The sequence below is a fragment of the Panthera uncia genome, chromosome A2 (assembly GCF_023721935.1).
Source record: "Panthera uncia isolate 11264 chromosome A2, Puncia_PCG_1.0, whole genome shotgun sequence".
Lineage (NCBI taxonomy): Eukaryota > Metazoa > Chordata > Mammalia > Carnivora > Felidae > Panthera > Panthera uncia.
Genome location: NC_064816.1, coordinates 120551670 through 120570434, shown reverse-complemented (window position 1 = coordinate 120570434; position 18765 = coordinate 120551670). Strand labels below are relative to the sequence as shown.

Here is an 18765-nt window from a genome sequence, read left to right as displayed (position 1 = left end):
ATGTGGTGTGGTACACTCAACATTTGATCATGGATGTTTTCGATTGTTGTCATTCCCCTTCTTTGCTTTTCTCATGATGCCCTGTCCATGCAGAGCTCAGTACATTACTTATTCATACCTCAGATTCCATCCATACAATCTGATATTAAGGCCTACACATAATCTGTACTTGAAGGACACAGCTTTGTGCTTCAGTTCATCAGGGAAAATAAATTATTCTGTTGTTGGTTTTAGGACCAATGGACTGGACTGCCTTTTGAGAGAAGAGCAGGGAAATAGAAAACTGATTCCCTACTTTACTTTTTACACAAAATAAATTCCAGATGGAGCAGAGATTTAAATGTAGGAAAAAACCGAAAACCCCAATATTAAGCAAGAGATTATTTTAGGACTCTTAGGATGAGAGAGGCCTTGTTAAGTATGACATAAAACCTGTACGCTAAAAGGAAAGACTGAAAAGTCTGACCAGATAAATATTTTGGTTTGATGAGATACTTGTAAGCATTGTTCAGAGAAAAAGACAAATTGGGTACAATAGTCACAATATATGACAAAGGACAAATGACTGATGTATAAAGGACTTCTGTGAATTAACAGGAAAAATGCTAAAACCCTATTGGAAAATGAGTGAAGTACACAAAAGAGGCAATTGAGAGAAAAATAAATTCTCACTTTCCCTTTTCCCACCACACTCATGTCCCCTGAACCTCCTTGCTGCTCTGTAACCTTGGCCATTGCTTCCTGCCCGGCAGTTTTGCACTGTTTGTACCCCAAGGCTGTAATTGTGCCTCTGCTCCCCACAGCTTGGCTCTGCATGTGGCCAATTCCTTTAATTCTTGTTTAAATGTTACCTCCTTCAAGAAGCCTTTCCTGACCATCACTTCCCTGTAGATTCCTTGTCTCCTGGCTTGTTATTCTTCATCATCATGTGCCCTTATCTTCCTCTCTCCGCATTTATCACCATTTATACTTGAACATCTCCTATGGCACTGCCATTCTCCCCCACATCTCTCTTCTCTGATCACGGTGTCTTTGTACTTAGCCCATTAAGGACTACTTCCTACTATAGGGTTATGCACTATCTTTCTCTTTGCCTCAAGTGCTCTTCCTGAGGGTTGCTCAACCTCAAACTCTCTGCTTCTTCAGGCCTTGCTCAAATGTCACTCAGTGACCCCATTGATTGCTATACGCCTTCCCCATCACCCCCTGCATCTTTTGCCCTGTTTTTGCTCTCTCCATGGTACTTCTCACTGTTTGACAAATGTTTACTTACTTGCATTTTGTTTCTCCCTTTACTATATGTAAGTTCTATGAGGGCAAAGATTTTTTTCCCCATCTTATCTACTGCTGTGTCTCCAGTGTCATCGGTGCTCAGTGGGATTGAGGATGGATAGGTTTGTACCTTGTAGTCCTGAGGGGTTCATTTTAGTACGGAGAGACAGATGATAATAAGAAACCAATAAATGAACATCTTTGAGGAGATAAAGCAGGGAAATGGAGTAGGAGTGATTATGGAGAGGGGTGGCACGAGACCAGAGGGAGATGCAGGGACCTCTAAGCGTACATCTTTTCTCAGGAAAATTAAAGCTGTCAAGTAGAACTAAAGAGGGAATTTTGTGGCTATTTGTATATTCCAGAACCACTGATGAAAAAATCTTTTATGTGGTTTCCTAAATTATCTCTATAGCAGCCCCAGCTTGGGGGGGAGCTCAGGTACCCCTGGGGATGAGAAGCAGGGGAACAGAACTATGAAGTCTTCAGGGTTCCCTTCACTTCCCTCCCTGCTTTGGCAGGACATCACAGGGAGGTACCTGCTACACCACGGTGTCCCTTTTGTTGGCCCAGGAATTGTCCCTGTAGTCAAATGTGCAAGGTATGCTCCAAGGTCAATTTTTTAAAAATAAACTGTCTTTTAAAAGATTATGGCACCAGTTTGGGTTCATAACTTTGTAATTTTTCTTTACATATATGTGTCCTTGGAATATTACAGAAATTGTAAAACTTGTATTTGTAAGATAAAAATGCAAATAATTGAAGTGCTTCAACAATGATTCAATAGTAATATTTCTTATTCCATTTCAGAAAACACCAATTTGATCATGGAGAGGTAAAGACTTAATATTACTAAAACATACTTTATTTCAATGTGTGTGTGTGTATGTATATATATGTATATATATACATATACGTACATATATACATATACGTACGTATATGTATATATACATATACGTATATGTATATATACATATACGTATATGTATATATACATATACGTACGTATATGTATATATGTGTGTGCATGTGTGTGTGTGTGTGTGTGTGTGTGTGTGTGTGTGTATATATATACTTTCATTTCCAGTTTCTAAGTATTGGTATTTGTCACTAATCATCTTCAAAATAGGCCTGTATGTGTTTTTATGAGACTGTTACAAACATGACCATTCATTTGTTAAAACCATTAAGTAGGAAACCCATTTGGTCTGCTCTGATCATCCTCAGAAGATCCAGTTTATTGCTAAATGCATGTGGAGTGTCTTTTGCTTGACTGGAGATGGCTTTCCTCTCTACTCACCTTGCCCTGAGGCTTTGGAGGTGTGACTGGTTGCTCCTGCCATCTCCTGGTGGTTTCACTTGTTTATCTTTTTTTCTTTCTTGTTTTGTTTTGTTTTTACTTGAGATCTAATTGACATGTAACCTGATATTGATTTCAGGTGTATGGCATAAGTAATCAGATTTGTAGACATTGTGAGATGATCACCACAATAAGTCTAGCTAACATCCATCACCATACGTAGTTACAAAATAATTTTTTCTCCCCTGGGATGGCCTTTAAGATCTACTCTCTTAGCAACAGCATGGTGACTATAGCTAATAATACTGTATTGCATATTTCTGCCTGGTTTTGATGGCTCTTCCAAGGCAGACTCTGGGATCTTAAATAGTACTTACTTTTGTTTACCGCTTTCCTGTGTTAATCTGATGGTATCATCAAGGTAGATTCAGAGATGTGGGCTTTGGTAACTATGGACTTAACCCTGAGCAGAATTCTAGAACAACTTGCTTTAGTGACTTTATCATTTTAGGCTTTTAATAAAATGGAGAGGTTTGAAAGTGAACTTGTAGACTCGTTTATTTCAGAAGTCAAAGTATTGTTGCGAAGCAAAAGTACTCTTCTGGATATTCATCTATTTAACAATATATTAAACTGTAGGAGTAAAAAATATTTTCTCTTTCTTTCAGCTAGTTTATCATGCATTGCAACTGTTAGCATATACAGCCCTCGGTATTTTAATTATGAGACTAAAACTCTTCTTGACCCCACATATGTGTGTTATGGCTTCTTTGATCTGTTCAAGACAGGTAAGATCGTTATGTTGGTGTTGTAGTTGCTATGATCACTTTACCCCAGCCTATGTCATTGAATGACCCTGAAATAATATTGAATAACTCAAAATTCTTTAAATTGTCATAAAGTTCTTCATGGATTTATATTAATTGTTCATAAAGGGTAAGGGCCAAAACAGGTCATTTATCCTTCTAACTTCCAAGACATTCCTTGGCATACAACAGACGCTCAAATAGTACAGGCTGAATTCATGAATGATCCCTACAGATGTTGATAGAAAGCAGAGCGTCATCGTAGAAATATTTTTTTGTTGTTTTGACATTCCTATCACAAAGAATTCTAGCCAGTGATTTCAAGTTACAGTTGCTTTCAAATAGATGTTCTTTTTCAGTATCAAGCTTAAAAAAATATTTTTCTCATTTGAGTATACATTTGTATGCACATCCCTGCCTTTTTAAAATTTAGTGTAAGCCATTTTGGTTATTTGCTGCTTATTTTCCCTGGATAACTGTGTCCTTGCTCTGTATTCACAGATTGATGCTTCTGCATCGTGTCACCTTTTCATCAACCAATTAGCCAAGGTCCAGCAGCAGTACCTCTTTTAAATTTAACAAATATTTACTAAGCATCTATACCATACTCTAAGGATGAGGGTAGAATGGTAGATAGAAAAATCAAAAAGCAATAATATATATCTGCCCTCAAGAGGCTTGAAATCTAACTCTAAAGACATATAGAGAAATTAAGGAGAGAATAATAGGGGTAAAGTGTTATTATTGAGTGTGGACTATTAGAATGGAAAAATCAGCTAGCCTCAAGTTTCCCAATCAGAATGTTGGTGTTGTGTTAAAGAGGGACAGCTTTCTAGAGACCTACCTGTCTTGGTATGAAGCTGCTGTTCCTGATTCCTCTGGGCTGGGACAGGAAAGGAGGCTGGCAGGAAGCCCGCACCATGACTGAAGATAGAGAGCATGGCCCCGGGATGGCTTCACAGGTGTGGGACCTTTGCAAACGCACGAGGGCCCACACTCAGAAGGACCCTACATCTAGTTGGGTGCTCTTCTGTTGGTCTTTGGAACTCCTAAATACTTTTTAAACGAGAGACCCTACCTTTTCTTTTTGCATTGGGCCTGACAAATTATGTAGGTGGTCCTGGCCTTACCTGAAGCTAGAATTAGCACAAATTGAGAGAAGAACTTCTTAAATTATGTCCCACCTATGTAAGGCTTATGGTAAAATTCTTTTAATCCCCCTGGTCATTGTTGCTGGAACTTTTTCGTAGGATAATTCATCATTTATCTGTGACTCTACCAGAGACTGTGTTCTTCTCTGGGAAGAACTTATGTTTATTTGATACAGTCTGCTTTGTACTAATTATCAACGTATTCTTAATTTGGTTTCAGCTATTTGGATGGCTCTTTTGCAAAGTACATCCTGGTGCTGTTGTTTTTGCTGTCTTAGCAGCAATGTCAATACAGGGTTCAGCAAATCTACAAACCCAATGGAATATTGTAGGGGAATTCAGCAATTTGCCACAAGAAGAACTTATAGAATGGATCAAATACAGTACTAAACCAGGTAAGTTTCCCTCACGGTTTCATATGCCCCTGCAAAATCTTAAACCCAACTTACTTCCAGTGGCCTTACTCTAAGTAGTATTGCTTCTAGATTATTCAGAAAAAGAGAGATGTCAATCTTACTTAAATGGTTTGCCAAGGAAATGTTATATATATTTTCTTAGTAATCTGTTTTGCTATTTTCCTTAAATACCAATGTTTTTTCAAAATTTATCCAAGATTTTACATTGCGAGATTTAAAATAATTTTTGTTGTGCTTATTTTCCTAATGAGTTTTTAATCTTAGTCCTGCACATTCCTCCTTGAAATGAACTCATGGAGTATGGCATTTTATCCAAGGGAGATTTTGTTGTCTGAGTATCAAATGACTGAATTTTAGATCATTTTCCAGGATCCCTTGGTGCTATAAAACTTTCCTAGCCAATTTGATACTTCTTTCCCAGGGGCAGGAAAGATTTCTAAGACATTACAAAAACAAACAAACAAAGAAAACCCCAGAAATCCTCAGTGATGAAATGAGGAGGCTCTAACTTCCCAAGAAAATTGTTTACCCAGGCCGGGTTGCTGATAGCCATTTTTCCAACTTCAGTCTGGTTCTTCCATTGAATCTTTAAGTCGTGAACCTCTCTGGGCCTCCGTTTTTTCACCTGGGAAGTGATTGAGTTGACCCAGAAGGAGACCCTTGTGACACTCACTGAGTCTCCTGAGACCTTCTTTCCTGCTTTGCAGACGCGGTGTTTGCGGGTGCCATGCCCACAATGGCGAGTGTTAAACTCTCTGCACTTCGGCCCATTGTGAATCATCCACATTATGAAGATGCAGGTTTAAGGTTAGTACACAGTTCTCATGTTGCCCAAAACAAATTTCCCACACAAATAGTGAGTGAGGGAACCAGCAAGATAACGAGGCTGTGGTGAATGGGGATTTATAGAGTTAGGGGAGAAAACAAGGCTGAAATAAGAGGGCTGAGTTCGATACAAACTGGTAAGGCTCCACAGGGCAATAAATCTACAACCTTTTCTGCCTTTTGTTCGAGGCAGTAAAATGAAATCATAGTGTGTCCTTTTTCTCCAGGTGAGCAGGGCTGCAAACCACCTAGGTTCTTGTTAGTCATCACCGTCCTTGTGCTCCCCAGAAGATTCATTAGCCTCTAGCTTTTATTAAGGTGCCCTTTGGCTATTTTTTCTTGAATTCTCAAGAGTCAGTTGAAACGGAATCTCATTCAAAGAAGATTTTATTCTGATTTTCACTTGTGTAGCCTACTAGAATGATCTTGGTTTTTGTTTTTTACTACTTTTCATAAGTTAGAGTATTGTGTTCTCTTTTAAAAAGGACATAGATTTAATTTTCATACAGTTTCTGGGGCTAGGTCAAGCTATCCCTGTCACTGGGTGACTCCTCTTAATGTATTGTTTGTGTAACGGTGAGACATACAGTTTATAAATAAAAAAACTTTTTCATTAAAAAACCAATTTCCGCAAGCTTATTTCCAGAGCAGTTGTGTGGAATCGGTTTAGTTTTTTTTTTGTTTTGTTTTGTTTTTTTTTTTTTTGTATTTTAATCTAGGACCAAAATGGAGAGCCTTTTATGCCAGTTATTGTTGCTGTCGAAGTCGGGACTGTGTTGCAGCTCTAGTGTGGTGGCCGTGTATGTGTGGTCCACCCTGCCCACACACAGCACGCCTCACTCTAATGTATGATAGAGTTATGGAGAATACGAGACAAAAACAAATGAGCCAATGAACAAAGAGACTAAGTTTGGAAAGGAAGGGGTTCATCAAAGTGCATCTCTTCTCCCAGGACTCTTGTGCAGCTTCTAAATGTCCTTTTGACCTCCCTGGGGCCCCTGAGCAGCAACTCTGAGAAGAAAGTTCTCTTGACCTGACTCTTCTGTAGACTCTTCCTTCCTGTTCCGTTCAGTGCTGTCTTCCAAGTGCGTTGACTGCATCCTTTTAATCTTGAAACTCTTTTGCCCAATTATCTTTCTTTAAAGAGCCAGAACGAAAATAGTTTACTCAATGTATAGTCGAAAAGCAGCTGAAGAAGTGAAGCGAGAATTGATAAAGTTACAAGTGAATTATTACATTCTAGAAGAGTCCTGGTGTATAAGAAGATCCAAGTGAGTATTCAACACAGTTAATATTTTATATGCATAAGACATGAAAAATTAATTCAGTCTTATGGCAAGTGCTTTACTAGTCGTATGTGTGAGATATATATAACATTTAGCAAAGTATAAGTGGAAAGAACTTTTTAGATCATTTTTTGAATTGCAAGTTTTTCTTTTCTGGTCATTACGAATATGTTTCTTTTATAATGATTTGCATGTGTATCCAACCATAAAGGTATTATATTGGTACTGATTGATAATTTCCCAAATCGCTCATATTTGCCTGCGATGTTTTTAAAAACTTTTATTTAAAGTTGGATGTATTCTCTTTTAAAAAGACTTGCAGAGTCTGAAACCAAATAATGGAGAGTCTCATTGTAATGAAGTCAGACAGACAGCTGAGAGTCAGAGCCTCCTTTGTGCACACTACGTCTCTGCACGTCACGCCGTGCCCCGTGAGAGACGGGCCCCCTCCCGGCGTCCCCTTACAGTGACACTTCTTTCTTGCTGTTTCACATCTTATTTGAGTGGGAAAACAATTAACTTTACCGTGACCCACATTTTCCTGGCTTTATAGTTTTTAAAACTATTTCCACAGAGAAGTTCACTAAGCAGAGTATGGCAGAGGTTAGTAAGATCATAAAAGCAAATATGACTTGTAAAGGTGACTGTTTAGAGATGTTGTACCTCGGTGACTACACACAGATGCCTGTAGCTTCTTGCTGTTAAAATACCAAAGCGCTGGATCCATGAGGAGCACAGACATGAGCAGTTTCATTAGAAAATAAGAGTATTTATGGAGAACTATTATTTTTAAAATTCTCACTACTCTTTAAACAGAAGCCTTCAGGAGGCTGCTGTATTTGTGGCTTGATCATTTGTGGCTTATTCGCCATGTATTTCAGTGATACAAAAGGGTGTTAAGACAAAATAATTAAATATTGATTCAGGAGTGAAAATAGTTCTGTGACATAGCCCCCAAGGAAACTCAAACAACTGTTGATTACTGAATGATTTTCCAATGCATATGTCCCAAGTGACTTGAATTTAATCAAGATCTATACAAAATGTTTATGTTCTTAGAGTCATAATTTAGAAAATGTTTTATGTCCTTATAAACAGAAGAGAATACATATGAAATTCATATACCCACTTTTAATTAACTTTGTTACATAAATTTAGAATAAAGAAGTCATAAGCATCTCTCATAACAATTTTATGAGGATATTGTAATAAAGGAATGGTAGGCTGACATTTGCGATTAGAAGAACTTGCAAGAAAAACTTCTTGTCAGAGATTTCCACCAGCATTGTGATCTTTATTGCCAAGGGCTTTGCTCCCCAGTTCGATTATCATCCTGAGGCACTTATAGGTTACTGGAACATAAAAATAATGTTTTATGACCTTTTTGTTCCCATGCTAATGATGAGCCTTGATTCAAGATTCTTCATTTCTTCCCCCAGATCTTGCATAGTATTTTAAATATGTGTAAATCACAGAGACTGGGGCACTTTATATTCTTTTTTTTTATTTAGTTTTTCTTTTACGCTTATTTATTTTTTGAGAGACACAGAGAGACAGAGCACAAGTTGGGTAGGGGCAGAGAGAGAGAGAATCCGAAGCAGGCTCCAGGCTCCGAGCTGTCAGCACAGAGCCTAACGTGGGCCTCGAACTCAAAAACCGTGAGATCACGACCTGAACCGAAGTTGGACACTTAACCGACTGAGCCACCCAGGCGCCCCAAAGGCATTTTATATTTTAAGATGTTGATGGAACTCCTTGGATGTGCATTGCTGTAGTAGTCTCATGTTCTGATGGGCAGATTACTGTTTTATACACAAGAAGGGAAGAAAGACAAATTTAGGAAGTATGGCAACAAATCTTGCTCACTAAACAAGGTCAGCAGTAAATTCACTGGCTTTGGATTCTCTCCATTTAGCGCCCACTTCTGGGCACCAAGACTGAGAGTTTGGGGTGGGAGTGCGTGCTCGATCTTCCTGTCTGGATCTTGACTTGCCCCTGTTGTGTTTTTCCGGCAGGAGTGGAGAGAAGGAGGCTAAAGAGGTGACTTTCTCTAATCTGTTTTCCTCACTCAGTAACTAAAACAGCACTCTCCTTTTACTACAGGATTTAAGCCAGACTGATACTAAATCTCAGGAAACCTTAGACAGGTGCACTCTGCTTAAACCTTGAAACAAAACACAAGCTGTGCTTTCTGTTTTGCCAGGGAAGCATATGGGGAACTCAGAAGAGGAAAGGGAATAAGGACTAATATTTAGTGCAGTCGGAAGACTGCATTTCTTGACAGAACTTTCTACCAGAACTAGGTAGAAATGCCTTTAATGCCTTGGCCCCCACTGTCCATTTCAGTTATGCCTGAGACATTTGTAGGTTACTGGAAGAGAAAAATTTGTCAGAACAGGGGGAGTAAATGGAGAACTCAAAGAAAAGGAAGAAGAAAAGGAAGAGGGACCTAATATTTATCTAGCACTTAATCTGTGCCCAGCATGTTGGTGAGCCCTACATTTATGTGGTCTCATTACCAGTGGCTTTATTTTTAATTTTTGTTTTATAAAGTTTCTTTATTTTTGAGAGAGAGAGAGGTGGAGAGAGGGGGACAGAGGATCCAACGTGGGCTCTACGCTGGCAGCAGAGAGCCCAGTGCAGGGCTCATACTTACTAACCATGAGATCATGACCTGAACCAAAGTCAGATGCTCAGCTGGCTGAGCTACCCAGGCGCCCCACCAGTGGCTTTAATTGTGTGGCTTGATTATTCCTTAAATACTTGACACCCCATGTTCAAATACAAGTACGAAAATATACTCAAATGCAAGTTGTAGATGAGTTTTTAATTAACTATTTTCTTCTCAGTTCTCTGCTTTCTATCTCATTAATTCCGATAATAGAGTTGACATAAAATTAAAACACATGAATTCAGAAGAAAATTATTCCCATTTTCAATAATGCTATTTAAAGACCTCGCTGGCTGACTTGGGGGAGCTCCAGTACACGCAGATAAGTACTAAAGGATGTTACACTCAGGCAGACAGAGCTCACAAAGGCAGCTCTTACCTTCTCTTTTTCCTGCAAACAGTTGAGCTCAGGAACTGGGTAGTTTTCTACTGCCTGTATGTTTCGCTCTCTACTACCCATGGCCTGCAGTGTGGCAACAGTTTGTCCTTGGCATGTGTCAGAAAATTAAATGGCTTAGAAAACCTAAGCCCTCTCATTTTATCATATATGCTCGGTGTTGGTAGAATCTAGTGAACAGCCTTCGTGGGAACACTCACTGGGAGATGATGTGATAGAGGCAAAGTGAAAATTGTGTAGCCCTGTGATGTGATAATAGTGCTGCTTCTAGAAGTTTAACTTGCAGTTGGGGCACCTGGGGGGCTCAGTCAGTTAAGTGTCCGACTTTGGCTAAGGTCATGATCTCACGGTTTGTGGGTTTGAGCCCCGCATCGGGCTCTGTGCTCACAGCTCAGATCCTGGAGCCTGCTTCAGATTCTGTGTCTCCCTCTCTCTCTACTCTTCCCCTGCTTGCACTCTGTCTTCTCTCTCTCAAAAATAAATAAACATTAAAAATAATTTTTAATTTAGCTTGCAGAAAGATATAGGCACAAGAATGTTTATATCAATGTCATTTTATAATGGCAAAATGAGAAACAAAATATCTACCCATAAAAGAGTGGCTAATTAATAGGTGTACTAGCAACTATTAAAAAGAATGAAGTAGGTCTTTAGGTACTGAGGTAGGAAAATGGCCACATTTTATTGTTAAGTGAGGAGTTCCAGAATAATCTCTTGTTTGTAAAAGCAGCCCAGGAGCATCTGTATACATAAATCTGTCCATTCCTATATTTGTATGTGTGTGTCTGAAGTTGGATTAAAAAGGTCTAGCTGAGGGTTGCCTGGGTGGCTCAGTCGGTTAAGCGTCCAATTCCTGGTTTCAGCTCAGGTCATGATCTTGCGGTTCATGAGTTCAAGCCCCACATCAGGCTCTGTGCTGATAGTATGGAACCTGCTTGGGATTCTCTCTCCCTCTCTCTCCCTGCCCCTGCCCCACTCACTCTCTCTGTCTCTCTCTCCCTGTCTGTCTCTCTCTCTCAAAAATAAATAAATGCACTTAAAAAATTTTAAATGGGTGTAGCAGAATGTATGCTGGATTGTTTACACAGGTCACCTCTGAGAAATGGCTTTGGAAGTGACAGTGACTTTCATTTTTTTATTTTTGATAGGCCTATATTTTGACACTTTTTGGATGATTAGTCAGTTTCAAATTAAAGATGTTGTTGAGAAGAAAAAGGCATGTGCTTCTTGCCCCATAGTAGAGGTAGGGAAGCGGGGCTGCACTTGGGGATTAAAAAGACATGTTGGAAATGTTTCTTTCTCTTAAAGTGAAGCAACTATGACAAAACATAAGCTGTTGTCAGTTCTCTATAATTATTCTGTATTGTGTATTTTTCTGTTTTTGTTTGTTTGTTTTAATTTCTCAAATAGCACATAGGAGATTGTGAACTCCCTTTTGCCCTTTTTTGTTTTTGTTGATATTTTCCCAGAGTCCAAGCCAGTTGTCTTAGAGGAAAGGTCCCATGTCTGGATTTGTCTAATTCCTTCCTTGTGATTAGATTCAGTTTGGCAAATTGTGGCAAGATTATGACATCAGAGGGGTTGTATACTTTGTATTGTGTCACATCAGGAAGTAGAGATCACTTTGTTCTATCATTGGTCATGCTAAGTTTGATCACCTGATCTCTCTATATTAAGGAGGCACATCTCCTATAGAATTAATAGGAAATCTGTAAAGATACTTAGAGGCCATTTGTTTATCCTCTTTCTCAACAACCTTTCACCAGATAGTTCTTGCATCCAGTTTTGACTCTTGCCTGAATCCATTATTACATTGGTGATTATAAAACAGGTAATATAGATTTGAAAGTAGTATGCCAGGTACTGATCAATAGGGGTAAGGGTGGATTTGACAAATAATAAATCATATGGGACACCTGGGTGGCTCAGTCGGTTGAGTGTAGACTTTGGCTCAGGTCATGATCTTATGGTTTGTGGGTTCGAGCCCCTCATCGGGCTTTGTACTGATGGCTCAGAGCCTTCTTCAGATTCTCTGTCTCCCTCTCTCCCTGCCCTCTCTTGCTCACTCTCTCAAAAATCAATAAACATTAAAAAAAAATTGCTTTAAATAAGAATGTCCCTAGAGTTGCTGGGCTATCTATATGGAAAAAATTAAAATTAAATCTCTGCCTCACACCATACAGAAAGATTAATTCCAGATGAGTTATAAGTCTAGCTGTGAAAAGCAGACTCTAAAACTTTCACAGAAGAACACAATGCATACTCTCATGATATGTTATAGGGAAGGATTCCTTAAACAAGACATAGAAATCATAAGTCCTAAAGAAAACACTGACATTTTGGAATATAATAACATAAAAATCCTCAATGTAACAAAAGCCAAAAAGAAAAAAGAAATCTGTGAACCCTAGTGAAAGCCAGCAGTTATATCTATAACACTGCTTTAGATTTAAAATAAATGTTAAAGCCATCTGCAGAAGTTATTGGGACTGATACCACATAATATCAATTTCACTTCTGTTCTTCATAAACTATATTGCTTTTAAAATTTAATTGTGAGGGGCGCCTGGGTGGCGCAGTCGGTTAAGCGTCCGACTTCAGCCAGGTCACGATCTCGCGGTCCGTGAGTTTGAGCCCCGCATCAGGCTCTGGGCTGATGGCTCTGGGCTGATGGCTCGGAGCCTGGAGCCTGTTTCCGATTCTTTGTCTCCCTCTCTCTCTGCCCCTCCCCTGTTCATGCTCTGTCTCTCTCTGTCCCAAAAATAAATAAAAAACGTTGAAAAAAAAAATTAAAAAAAAATAAAAAATAAAAAAATAAAATTTAATTGTGAAAAAAATAAAATTTAATTGTGCATTTAGCTAAAGACTTGAACTGAACACCACTGGGTTTTCTTTAAGTTGACTCATTCTAGGAGACAATAGTGGGAAGTTGCAAAAATGTGAACTAAGCATATCTGCCAATTATAATTTTTAAGTCAATATAACATATTACCTCTGTCTGTGTTCTGGGCACGGTGCTAACTAGGTACAGTCTTTCTCTCTGAGTCCTCATAACCCATACCCACATCATGGTTATTCCCCATTTGACAAATCTGGAGAGAGACTGTGAGCTCTCCAACACCACATCCTTGCTAAGCCAACTGTTGCAGAATTGAAGCAAGATCTGTCTTACCCCACCACCTGCATTCATGTATTTTGTACATCTGTTTCCTTCTTTATAGTCCACTTGCTGCGTTCACCTTGTTCTAAAGAGAATTTATGGCAGCTTAAATAAATATAGATAACTATAACAGGATTTTTTAAACTAAGTGAATTTACATAGAAAAAATGAAACGAGGGCAGGAATAGAAAAAGTGTGCTCTGCTTCATCTGCCGTGTATCATGTACTTTGATTTTTAATCTGTACGTTAATTTTTCTAGGCCTGGGTGCAGTATGCCTGAAATTTGGGATGTGGAAGACCCTGCTAATGCTGGGAAACCTCCCTTATGTAACCTCCTGGTGAAGGATTCCAAGCCACACTTCACCACTGTATTCCAGAACAGTGTTTACAAGGTCTTAGAAGTTATAGAAGAGTGACTGCTGCCTACAGAGAAGTACATCAGTAATGGTTTTAATGTTTTGCTAATAATTCATGCCTTGTTTTTAATTCAGATCCCAAAAACTTTTATAGGTAACTGTTTTCAAATAGAAAACATTTCGTGTGGTCAATTTGAATGTCGTTCTGATTGTAAAGATACTTAACACCTTAATCAGTTGGTTACTGTTTCAATGCACCCCTTAAAATTTGCTATGCAAATGAGTATATGTTTGTACCTGACTTAAATATTTGTTCTAAAGTGAGCGAGCAAAGCTACTTGTGTAAAAAACATGATGGCTCATGGCAAGGATGATATGAAAGTATCGTGAGCTCTGAACTATGTAGGGGCTGATTTTAGTTTATGGACTATTGATGCCCCTTGCTTCTTTTTCTGCCTCTTGCTCTCGTCTTTTGGACATTTCAGTGATTGTCATAAGCTCCTCAGTCGTGTCGGCCCCTGTCATCAGCTTCCGTGAGAGCAGATGGGGCAGACATGGGTATTTGCTATGTGGAATTATCTGTTGATTTCACTTCTTCACGTTCTGCTGTGTCTTGTTGCTCTTGTTAATGAAGCATTTTCTGCCCATTACTAATCCAGATTCTTGGACCTAGTGGTCAGGACCAAATTCTTCTAACCACCAACCATGTGACAGCGTGTCTGCTCTCTCTCCTTCTCTCCCGCTTTCTCTCCCAGCATTCTTTGTCAAATAAGTGTTATTTACTCATTTAGTTGCTTAGAAAGTACTTATTCTTGGTTAAAAAAATTTAATGGCAGTTGTGTATGTTTCTCATTTTTAGTATTATTCAGATGTTTATACTTTAATACCTTTAAACCATTGACAGAATTTTTCATGTTTAATTGTAGTTTTAAGAACCACTATTTTGAATGACTCAAATGTAGTGCATTTGAGTAGGCATAGTTTACAGTGGAATAGTAGATGTAGTATGTGTAGTTTTTCTTTTACTATTAAGATACAATAAAACGTGACTAATTTTTCTGTCGGAAAAGTAAATGAATAACGAGAAGTGAATGGAGTTTTTATATTTTACTGTTTAAATTGCCTGTCTTTAGTAAGACAAAGCCTTAAGCCTTATGTTATAATTTTGATCCCCAAAACTATCATTTCAGTACAAAGGAATGAATATATTCAGCCTTGCTCTTTATTTTTTTTTCCCTTCCTATTTATTTTTATTTTGAAAGGGTCCCCAACCTGCTCTGAATTCCTACTATGAATTTTTGTTTCTTAGAAGTTAATTTGTGTGAAATGAGATTCTTCAAAACAGCGAATCCTCATAGTTCTGAGAAATGGTTTTAAGATTTTAAATTCTAAGCAAACCATGACTCTGACGGACTACACATTTAATTATACAGTGTTCTCTTTATTAACCGCAGGCAGATTAACCTCACTGTGGACTGTCCTTGAGACCTGAGTCCTCAGGGATGGCTTCCGGTGCCCACTGCTGGGAGCCACTGAAGAGCTGTTCCCTTTCTGCCTTCTCACCAGAGCCCAAGGACGAGCCTGGTCTGGGGGAAGCACTAGCTTGCTTAGAGCAGACAGCTGCAAGGACAGCCTGGGCTGGCGAGCGTGCAGCCCCCGGCCTGCCCCAGAGCCCGCCTTCCCGGGGAGCCTCCTTCCGGCCGGAGCTTCTGTGCCAGTGTCTTCAGGTGCCCGCCCCCTCCTCCTCGCTTGCTGGGTGACTTTTATTTCTTGGGCTTTTTGCCAGTTTCAGAAAATAGGGAAGCAGCTGGGGAGTTGTGGACTGGGAGTAGAATTTGAGCAATGATGCAGCAATCCAGAAAAATGGCAAGAGGGCACCTGAGGCCGAGGTGGCTGAGGGTCGCGGTGGGAGGGTGGAGGGAAGCGTGCTCCGCTCTGTGACTGTTCTGCACCAAATATGGCTGTTTTGTACCTCCAGCGGTTACAGGTTTTTAAAAATTGTACTTTCAAAGCCATTCTTTATCCTCCCCACCCTCCGATAATTCCCTTCCCAATAAGTTCCCGTGTAATGATTGGAGATTCTGTACAGGAAAAACATGAAAGTAGTGTTTTGATTGTTTCGTATGCTGGGAAAAGTTAAAAGTGGTCAAGTTAGTTTTTTTTTCTTCCCCACCCCCAAAGAATCCTTTTGTAATGGCATTTATTAACGTGACTCCACCAGCAAGCTATGATTATATTTTAAGCCCGTGAGTTTCGAACAGAGGCCTTGGGCTGCCCTGCACACTCAGCCTTGGTCACATCTGGTAGCAGCCGGTGCTGTAGATTATAAATATCTTTTATGGCAAAGTAGAATAGTAGTAGTTTCGATATACATGACAAAACAGTATTAAAGCTCAGTATTTTACTCATTTTTAGCATTAAAAATATTTTTGCTTTAGTGTGAGGAAGGTAAGGATGGGCAGAGAGGCGATAAAAATAGCTGTTGCCGTGACAAAAAAGAAACAAACAAAGTTGGGGCAGGATTTCTGTGAGATAAGCCTCTAAAACTGCTTAGCAGAAGAAGGATTGTATTAAACTAGAACAATGATACTAAGGAGAACATGAAAGGATGTATCAGGAATAAAGTGATATTGCATAGAAGCATTGTATTTTTATGAATTTTATGCCAGTTGTTTTACATGTACTATGTATGTTAAATAAAAAAGATCATGAAAAGTATAGAAGGTGGGTTTTTTTAATTATTATTTTCATCTCTGCCTTGATTGTTGACATGTTCAGCCTCATTCTCTATAGTCAGATAACCATGAACTCGTTTGTAGGAGACTGCAGTCCTGAATAATGAGGAAGGGACATAACACTGGGGTCCGTGAAGCCACCAACAAAGAGGAGTAAGCAGCTTCACGGACCCCAGTGTTATATAACTGGGGTTACCCATACTCTTCTTCTATTTATGCTGTTACAGGTTCACATTACTTTATCATTTACATGAAGGGACACAATAATTCTTTAAAACGATCGTTTGGGGATAACTTTAGAGCTGCTGAAAGCATTTTCTCATGCATTAAACAATAGTTTGGTCTCATGATATTTCCTAAACTATAGCTCCATGTTCTTGCTTGATACAAGCATCAGCTTTGTCTGTTTATTTATTTATTTAGTTGGCTGGAGGAAAGACAGTTTAGTTCATGCCCGTACAATTAACTTCTTTACAAAGCAACACCTTCATTCTTTGACATCTTGGGGGAGTGTTCACTGGAATGCGGCGTTCTCAAATGGAGTGGGCATCAGAATCACCTGGAGGGTTGGTTAAAACGATTGCTGCACCCTGCCTCAGAGGTTTCTGATTCAGTTGACCTGAGGACCTGAGGTGGTTGTACGGTCTGAATGTTTGTGTCCCCCCCAAAACTCATATGTTGAAATCCTGACACCCGAGGTGATGGCATTAGGAGGTGGGACACTTGGGAGGTGATGAGATCATGAGGGTGGAGTCCTCATGAATGGGATTAGTGCCACTGTAAAAGAATTCCAAGAAAGCTCCCTTGGACCTTTTCACGTTGTGAGGGTATAGCTACAAGGTGCCATCTGTGAACCAGGAAATGGGCTCTCATCAGACACTGGATTAGCTGGAGCCTTGATCTTGGACTTTCAGCCTCTAGAACTATGAGAAATGAATTTCTGTTCTTTATAACTCAAGGGGGATTAAACAGGTGAGTCCCCAGAATTTATATTTCTAACCATTTCTCAAGTAATGCTGATGCTGTTGGTCCAAGGACCGTACTTGAGAACTGCTGCTCTAATGGATTGCAAAAGACTATTTGGATGACTGGCCTCTAGAGGGCGCTCCGTTCTTGACAGCATTTATCCCACCCCGACAGGCTAGAGGGTCCCTATATTGGAAACTGAATTGTGTAGAGCCTCTTCTTTGTCTTTTAGGGGGCATTGCTTTCAACAGAACTTGCAAGGAGCAAAGAACAGATAAGGTAGTTTTTAACCAGAACCTCAATACACATTGTGTTTGCTGAGCAGGTGGCTTATGATCGTTTAAATATTTTGAAGCCATAAACTGTTTCTTTTCAGTTCAGAGATGGAAAAAGTGAAATCCTTTAAAATCGAACTTCTTTTTGTAAAATTACTTTGTCTAGAAGAAAATGGATAAATTCAGTGATGTGTGTGGATTTTAAAACTTCATTTTTCACTTTATTACCTTTGGCCCCAGAAATCTTCACTCTTCTCCCTCTATTAGAGAGCAGTTAAGAACTAGCTTTGAGTCACGGATCACCTGTTTCTCTCTTCTGCTTTCCCTTTCTCCTTCCCCCCAACTAGAAGCTTCTAATTGAAATCAGTAAAATTGTTCCCTATGCAGAAAAAGAGAAGCTGCTTTTAAACTTCATTACATTCTTGAATTGGTCTTTATTTCACAGTACTATATCAGTACAAATACAGTTCTACATTTGGAGTCGAAAAGGACATTAAGGTATAGAAAGGTCTTGAAAGCTCTTTCCTTTTACCTTTCCTCTCATGAGAGAGATTTTAAAATTCTGAGCGAATGTTCAAGTTGAAGACTTTTTCCTGTTAGATTTTGAGTCATTGTAGTGTAATTAAAAGGTAGATTTTTCTTTCTTTTCTTTTCTTTCTTTTCTTTTTTTTTTTTTTTTTTTGCAAAGAGATTAGGATGGAATTGATATTGGGTCTGCTTTCAAAGGAGCATTCTCTGTGCTCAATTATCTCTAGCTCAAAATTTTAATTACTTTAAGCAATGTGTTGTCAAAATGACTTTCAAATAAATGGTAGTGCTACCAAGTATTATGTTTACGCAGGCATGTACTTTTTAATTCAACATAATATCATTGCATTGATTTTTAAGTACCTGGGCTTTTTCTGTATGCAAATTTAATACCTTGAAAGAAAGTTCAATGTAGCGAAATTAAGCTCATTCAGTTGTTATGCTGATTGCCCTAAAGCTTTAGTACTCAGCCATTTCTAGAAAGAAATGAAAACAAGAGATGGCCATTTTTAAGTAGATTTGGCATTAGGCCATTAAAAGGGATTTAAAAAAAGAAAAGGTGCCTGAAGTCCAGCCCTTCAGCTCAGTTTTGTGGGCACAGTTCACATCTCTGGCTC

General features: G+C 39.0%; 1 protein-coding gene across 1 annotated transcript in view; it reads left to right on the top strand.

Annotated features, from left to right (window-relative positions):
• DPY19L1 (dpy-19 like C-mannosyltransferase 1) overlaps positions 1-16384 on the top strand; it is a 96721-nt gene extending 80337 nt beyond the window's left edge. Inside the window, exons 18-23 of the mRNA XM_049642289.1 lie at positions 2083-2107; positions 3244-3363; positions 4753-4927; positions 5656-5755; positions 6919-7044; positions 13548-16384. Of these exons, the coding sequence (XP_049498246.1) occupies positions 2083-2107; positions 3244-3363; positions 4753-4927; positions 5656-5755; positions 6919-7044; positions 13548-13704 (703 nt within the window). The 3' untranslated portion in view covers positions 13705-16384. The remainder of the gene's footprint in view (positions 1-2082; positions 2108-3243; positions 3364-4752; positions 4928-5655; positions 5756-6918; positions 7045-13547) is intronic.
• The last annotated feature ends 2381 nt before the right edge of the window (positions 16385-18765 follow it).